The sequence below is a fragment of the Numida meleagris genome, chromosome 24 (genome assembly GCF_002078875.1).
Source record: "Numida meleagris isolate 19003 breed g44 Domestic line chromosome 24, NumMel1.0, whole genome shotgun sequence".
NCBI lineage: Eukaryota > Metazoa > Chordata > Aves > Galliformes > Numididae > Numida > Numida meleagris.
In genome coordinates this window covers 14,456-21,764 of record NC_034432.1, presented here as the reverse complement: position 1 = coordinate 21,764, position 7,309 = coordinate 14,456, and the positions used below count along the sequence as shown (strand labels likewise).

Below are 7,309 nucleotides of genomic sequence, written 5' to 3'. Positions count from 1 at the left end.
AAGGAAGGGAAGAGGAAGAGGAAGGAAGGGAAGGGGAAGGGAAGAGGAAGGGAAGAGGAAGAGGAAGGAAGGGAAGAGGAAGAGGAAGGAAGGGAGGGAAGAGGAAGGGAAGAGGAAGAGGGAGGAAGGAAAGAGGAAGAGGGAGGAAGGGAAGAGGAAGAGGGAGGAAGGGAAGAGGAAGAGGGAGGAAGGGAAGAGGAAGAGGAAGGAAGGGACGAGGAAGGGGAAGGAAGGGACGAGGAAGGGGAAGGAAGGGAAGAGGAAGGGGAAGGAAGGGAAGGGGAAGGGAAGAGGAAGAGGAAGGAAGGGAAGAGGAAGGGAAGAGGAAGAGGAAGGAAGGGAAGAGGAAGGGAAGAGGAAGAGGAAGAGGAAGGAAGGGAAGAGGAAGGGGAAGGAAGGGAAGGGGAAGGAAGGGAAGAGGAAGGGAAGGAAGAGGAAGGAAGGAAGGGAAGAAGAAGGAAGAAAGGGAAGAGGAAGGAAGGGAAGAGGATGAGGAAAAGGGGAGAGGAAGGGAAGAGGAAGAGGAAGGAAGGGAGGGAAGGGGAAGAGGAAGGGAAGGAAAGGGAAGAGGAGGGAAGGGAAGGGGAAGAGGAGGGAAGGGGAAGGGAAGGCGCTGCTCGCTCCTGTGTGACTCGTGTGCTTTGCTTGCAGCGCGCTACCAGAACGAGCTGGCCGGCGTGGACACGGAGCTGCTGGCGGAGCGCTTCTACTACCAGGCCCTTTCTGTCGCGCCGCAGATCGGTGAGCGAGCTGCCGGGGACTTTTACCATCCGCATCACACCCATGGCGTTCACCTCCCTCTTCCTCTGTGCCCCTCGCTCCCCCTTCCCAAATCTTCTCCTGTAGAAGTGACCGCTTGGTGAGCGGCCTCAGAGCGGGAGGTGAGATCCTGTGTGACCAGAAAGCGGACGTGGTTCCCAGAGTTGTCTCCTGTGCGCTGCCTTGGCAGGGTTTGTGCAGAGCAGTTGGTTCAGGCTGGTCCCGGATCCCGGTGACTGGCTGATATTTAGCACAGTGAGCTCAGGTGGAGCTATTGAGCTCTGATAAGATGTTGTCTGTGCCAAGAGGAATGCAGCACGACAGAGCCAAGGCCGCGCCGCTCTGAGTTAAGAGGAATTGTTTGTTCTGCTCTCTTAGGCAGCTAGCCCGGCAGGAAGGTGGGAAAGGTGTAAAAACACAACAGAGGGAAAAGGGCTGAGTCCTGCAGACCTCAGTGCTGCAGGCGTAGAGCTCGAGGATCCTCGGTGCCGCCGCTTTCCCTCCCGTCCTCCAGGATCTGGAGGATTCTGGTTGATTTTGGCCTCTCTTTGCTGGCAGGCATGCCCTTCAATCAGCTGGGGACGCTGGCTGGGAGCAAGTACTACAACGTGGAGGCCACGTACTGCTACTTACGCTGGTGAGTGTCTGTGAGGCCCTAGGGCACGAACGTGAAAGGTGTGCAAAAGCTGGAGGCCGAGCTGCGGTGCTGCTTGGGGAATTAAGGACACCAGTGTGTTCACGTGGAAGCACTGCGTGCCTGTCTCGGCATTCAGCTGCTCAAATAAGTCCTTAACGAAGCAGAGCTGTGAAAAGGTGAGCGGCTCAGTAACCCCCGGTGCGTTCTGTCGTCCCAGCATCCAGTCCGAAGTGTCCTTCGAAGGCGCCTCCGGGAACCTGAAGCGGCTGTACGACAAAGCAGCCAAGATGTACCACCAGCTGAAGAAGTGCGAAAGCAGGAAGCTGTCTCCCAGCAAGAAGCGGTAGGAGGGCAGAGCAGAGCAGAGGGCTGGCACTCGGTGGGCTGGGAAATGTTCGCTCACTCGTCCGAGGCGGTGAGCGTTCCCCAAACGAGGCGGTGCCCGGTGCGGGTCCTCCTCTGTGGGGCTGCAGTTGGCAGGGAAGCTGCAGCTCCCTTGGTCTGAGGTTGAGCTGGGATGTTTCTCGCCGCCTCCTGGAGCTGCTGGCTCTCCGGGAGGGTTCCTGTGGCTTGAAAAGCAGAAGTGTGTGTGTGTGTGTATATATACATGCACATATAAGTGGCTGCTTTTTCCCCGTGGTTTGCTCGGGGTGCCGTTACCCCTGGAGGCCGCTGTGCCCGTTGGTCGAGCTCTTGGTCCTTTCGGTCCCTGTGGTGGCTGCCTGCTTTACAGCGTTTTCTTCTCCATCTTTTTTAGCTGCAAAGACATTAAGAGGCTGCTGGTGAGCTTCATGTACCTGCAGAGCCTTCTGCAGCCAAAGAGCAGGTAAGGTTCCGGCGGATCCCATCTGGTTTCCATAATCCAGGAATGGAAGGGAGCGTTCCCTGCAGCAGCGCGGTGTGCTGAGGCTTTCTGCCCACGTGCCCAAGCCTCATGGAGCCCTGTGCCCTGCGGAGAAGGACCTGGGGGTGCTGGGGGACAAGGAGCTGGACGTGAGGCAGCAGTGTGCACTGCAGCCCGGAAGGCCAGCTGTGTTCTTGCATTAAAAGAGGAGTGGGCAGCAGGGACAGGGCGGGGATTGTCCCCCTCTGCTTGGTTCTGGTGAGGCCCCATCTGCAGCACTGCGCCCAGGCCTGGGGCCCCCAGTACAAGAAAGACACAGAGCTCTTGGAACGAGTTCAGAGGAGGCCACCAAGATGAGCAGAGGATGGAGAACCTCTCCTATGAGGAAAGGTTGAGGGAACTGGGCTTGTTTAGTTTGGAGGAGGCTCCGGGGAGACCTCATTGTGGCCTTCCAGGACCTGAAGGGAGCATATAAACAGGAGGGGAACGGCTGCTGCCATGGGTGGATGGCGATAGGACAAGGGGGAATGGTTTCAAACTGAGACAGGGCAGGTTTAGGTTGGATATGAGGAGGAAGTTTCTCACTCAGAGGGTGGTGACGCTGGCACAGGCTGCCCAGGGAGGTTGTTGGTGCCCGTCCCTGGAGGCATTCAAGGCCGGGCTGGACGTGGCTCTGCGCAGCCTGGGCTGGTGCTGGGCAGCCCTGCACTCAGCAGGGGTTGAAACTGGATGATCTTTGAGGTCCTTTTCAGCCCAGGCCATTCTGTGATTCCATGATTCTATGAACCTTGCAGGGAGGGGGAAGGGGCTTGCCCTCCAAGGGAGTTCTTCCCTTCTTTAAGTCACTGGCAGGCGCTGAATTTGGGCCGGCAGAGGCACGGGGCCGCTGTGTGCACACGTAGGGTGCTGCCTTTGGACGCCTCTCACCCGATGGCAGCGAGCAGCAGGACCTGACTGTGTCAGAACCAAGGGGAAAAGCGCTGAAACAGCAAAACAGCAAGCGCTTGTGAGATCTGGGAGCTCCAGGAGCTAGAGAAAGGCGAGGGGTGGATTTCCTGAGTTGCCCGGCCCTGAGCCGTGCATGGCAGGACCGCGCTCGCTCCCGTGCCGATGCGCAGCCGGGGAGCGGGCTGGGAGCCCCCCAGCACCACCCACCCCCCCGGTCTCTTTTTGGTGACCCCCGTCTGTGCGTGGAGGTGCTCTGGTGGTCGTTTCTCTTCGGCCGAGCAGCTTTGGAGAGGAAGATGTCGTGATCCATCTCGCTTGCTTCCAGCCCCCGCTGCTGCCTGCAGTCGTGCTCCGTCGCTCCGTGCTGGGCAGCACAGCCCACGCGTGGCTGCAGCGGGCGCTGGACGCTGGCGTTGCCGGCAGCTTGGCTCTCGGGTAGTAACGCTCGCTTCTTGCTCCTCCCTGCCCAGCTCTCTGGATTCGGAGCTGACGTCGCTGTGCCAGTCGGTGCTGGAGGATTTCAACCTGTGCTTGTTCTACCTGCCCTCCCCTCCCAACCTGAGCACAGCGAGCGAGGACGAGGAGGAGTATGAGAGCGGCTACTCCTTCCTTCCCGACCTGCTCATCTTCCGCATGGTGATCATCTGCTTCATGAGCGTCCACAGCCTCAAGCGGGCAGGTGAGCGGCGCTTCGTGGGACCCCCCAAAAACCGAGTGACGGGAGGGTGGGCCGGGCCCGGTGCTTGGGGGGGGATCGCTCGGCGTCCTCGGCCTCAGCGAGCCGTCCCGTTGCAGGTTCCAAGCAGTACAGCGCAGCCATCGCCTTCACGCTGGCCCTCTTCTCTCACCTGATCAACCACGTCAACATCCGCCTGCAGGCGGAGCTGGAGGAAGGGGAGAACCCGGTCCCGGCTTTCCGCAGCGACGGCGCAGGTCGGCGGCGCTGGGCGCGCTCTCCCCGCTTTCCTGCCCCGTCGGGGGGGGGGGTGCCTTCAGTTTCTTGGCGGAGCTCATTGAGCGGAGAGCAGAACCCTTGGGTTTTTCCCCCCTTCCAAAGAACCCGTCCGTAACGTTTCACAAAACGCGAGGCCCAAATTTCCCTGGCCGATAGCGGCGGCGGTGGAATCCTCCCCGCGTGGCTGCCGGGAAGGCCCCGAGCCTGCGGTCAGCGCCGGGTGGATCCCGGTACCCGCTCGTGCTCCTGCCCCGTGGGGTTGGGTGTCCTGGCTCTCAGAGCAGGGGAGGAGGTGGAGGAGCTCGGCGCCGATGCTGCCTGAAAACGCTGCCTGAGCACTTCGGCCACAGCAACCCCAGGCAACGCTCCAGGCTTGGGGCAGGGTGGCTGGATGGTTGTGTGGAGGAAACGGAGCTGGGGGTGTTGGTCGATGCTGGGCTGAGCGTGAGCCAGCAGCGTGCCCAGGTGGCCAAGAAGGCCAATGGCATCCTGGCTTGGATCAGAAATAGTGTTGCCAGCAGGAGTAGGGAAGTCATTGTCCCTCTGTGCTCAGCCCTGGTGAGGCCGCACCTCGAGTGCTGTGTCCAGTGTTGGGCCCCTCACTGCAAGAAAGACATTGAGGGCCTGGAGCGTGGGCAGAGGAGGGCGACGAAGCTGTGAGGGGAATGGAGCACAGGGCTGATGAGGAGCGGCTGAGGGAGCTGGGATTGTTCAGTCTGGAGAAGAGGAGGCTCAGGGGAGACCTCATGGCTCTCTATAACCTGAAGGGAGGGTGCAGTGAGCTGGGGGTCGGCCTCTTCTCTCTTGTAACCAGTGACAGGACGAGGGGGAATGGCCTCAAGTTGCACCAGGGGAGATTTAGGCTGGACATTAGGAAATACTGCTTTTCTGAAAGAGTGGTCGGGCGCTGGAACGGGCTGCCCGGGGAGGTGGGGGAGGCACCGTCCCTGGAGGCGTTCAAGAAACATTGAGATCTAGCGTTGAGAGCCATGGTTTGGTGGGGTTATTGGTGGATGGTTGGACTGGGTGATCTTGGAGGTCTTTTCCAACCTTGCTCATTCCATGATTCTATGATAAAACAGCAGCACAGCCCGGGCTGCAGGAGCCTGGCAGGAGCCCGGGCTTCCCAACATTTCCCGAGCTCCTCCAGGGGGCGATTCCCTCCCTTGGGGTTTTGCTTTGAAGGATGCGGGTGGCGGAACCCGCTGCCTCTGGGTGGGAAGGGGCTGTTGTGGCAGGGCCGCGTTTCCTGAGCGCTGCTCTCGCTGCCCGCAGACGAGCCCGAGCCCCGGGAGCCCCTCGGCTCGGCGGAGAAGGAAGCCGAAGCGGAGCTGGCCAACCACCACCCCCGGGAGGAAGAACGCAAGCACGACTGCAAGAAAAGCAAGAAATACTCGCGGCTTTCCTGCCTGCGCCGCCGCCGGCACCCGCAGAAAGCGGATGAGAGCGACCTGAGCGAGGGCTTCGACTCCGACTCCAGCCAGGGCTCCACGAAGGGCAGCGACGGCTCCGAGAGCGGCTCCGAGAAGAGCGACGAGGAAGCGGAGGCCGCCTTCGACGTGGAGACCGACTCCGACATGAACAGCCAGGAGTCGCGCTCCGACCTGGAGGACATGGAGGACGAGCCGGGCGAGGAGGGCGGCGAGCGAGGCCGGAGCGGGGCCGGGGAGGCCTTAAAAAACGGCGTGGATGGCGGCGGGCCGGGGGACTGCAAGAACCCGAGCGGCTCGAAAACGGAGAGCGCGGACCCGGCCGCCAACGGACCCGTGTCCCTGAGCGCCAGCGACGCCAGCATCGCCAGCAACCTGCAGGCCATGTCCACGCAGCTCTTCCAGACCAAGCGCTGCTTCCGCTTGGCCCCCACCTTCAGCAACATCCTCCTGAAGCCCGGCCCCGAGCCGCCCGCCTTGAAGGGCAGCCTGGACGGCAAGCCCTGCGTCAACGGCGACCTGGAGAAGCCCGGCTTGGCGGAGCAAGGTAAGGAGCCACGCGCGCCGCGCTGCCGTGCCAAAAGCTGCGCGATGAGACCCGCTCCGTTCTGCCCCGACAAGGGGTGCAGTGTGAACCCCGGGAGGTTCGGCGTAGCGGAGGGCAAGGTGTGGGGCTTGGCTCTGTGTGCAGACTGGGAGCAGCCCTGCAGAGAAGGACCTGGGGGTCCTGGGGGGTCAGACACTGAACGTGGGGCAGCGGGGGGATCCTGCAGCAATGGGATCCTGGGCTCCAGCAGCAGAGGGGGGGCAGTGTGAACCCCATGAGGTTCAGCATGGCACAGGGCAAGGAGTGGGGCTTGGCTCTGTGTGCAAACTGGGAGCAGCGCTGCAGAGAAGGACCTGGGGGTCCTGGGGGGTGAGACACTGAACGTGGGGCAGTGGGGGGATCCTGCGGCAACGGGATCCTGGGCTCCAGCAGCAGAGAGGTGCAGTGTGAACCCTGTGAGGTTCAATGTAGCAGAGGGCAAGGAGTGGGGCTTGGCTCCTGTGTGCAGGCTGGGAGCAGCCCTGCGGAGAAGGACCTGGGGGTCCTGGGGGGTGAGACACTGAACGTGGGGCAGTGGGGTGCTCCTGCGGCAACGGGATCCTGGGCTCCAGCAGCAGAGAGGTGCAGTGTGAACCCTGTGAGGTTCAACGTAGCAGAGGGCAAGGTGTGGGGCTTGGCTCCTGTGTGCAGGCTGGGAGAAGGACTGGAGAGCAGCCCTGCAGAGAAGGACCTGGGGGTCCTGGGGGGTGAGACACTGAACATGGGGCAGCGGGGGGATCCTGCAGCAATGGGATCCCGGGCTCCAGCAGCAGAGGGCGGGCAGTGGGGCAGGGGGGGATTGTCCCTCTCTGCTCCCCCTGGCGAGGCCCCATCTGCAGCACCGCGTCCAGGTCGGGGGTCCCCGTATGGGAAAGATGCGGGGCTGCTGGAGAGGGTGCGGGGAGGGCCGTGAAAATGAGCAGGGGCCGCAGCACCTCCCCGAGAGGACGGGCTGAGGGAGCCGGGCTCGTGCGGCCTGCAGAAGAGAAGGCTGCGGGGTGAGCTCGCCGCATCCTGCCAGGACCTGAAGGGAGCCTACAACAGGAGGGGAGTCTGCTCTTTCCGAGGGCGGATAACGGCAGGACGAGGGGAATGGGTTTGAGCTGGAGGAGGGCAGGGTGAGGTTGGATGCCGGGGGGAAGCTCTTTGC

At 62.1% G+C, this 7,309-nt stretch overlaps 1 protein-coding gene across 1 annotated transcript in view; it reads left to right on the top strand.

Annotated features, from left to right (window-relative positions):
* Positions 1-7,309, top strand: part of SMG5 (SMG5, nonsense mediated mRNA decay factor) — a gene marked incomplete at its 3' end in the record, with an annotated part of 46,640 nt that overhangs the window by 24,882 nt on the left and 14,449 nt on the right. The window contains 7 exon segments of the mRNA XM_021376535.1: positions 652-741; positions 1,318-1,396; positions 1,614-1,739; positions 2,154-2,222; positions 3,659-3,867; positions 3,984-4,121; positions 5,419-6,120. Coding sequence (XP_021232210.1) covers positions 652-741; positions 1,318-1,396; positions 1,614-1,739; positions 2,154-2,222; positions 3,659-3,867; positions 3,984-4,121; positions 5,419-6,120 — 1,413 coding nt within the window.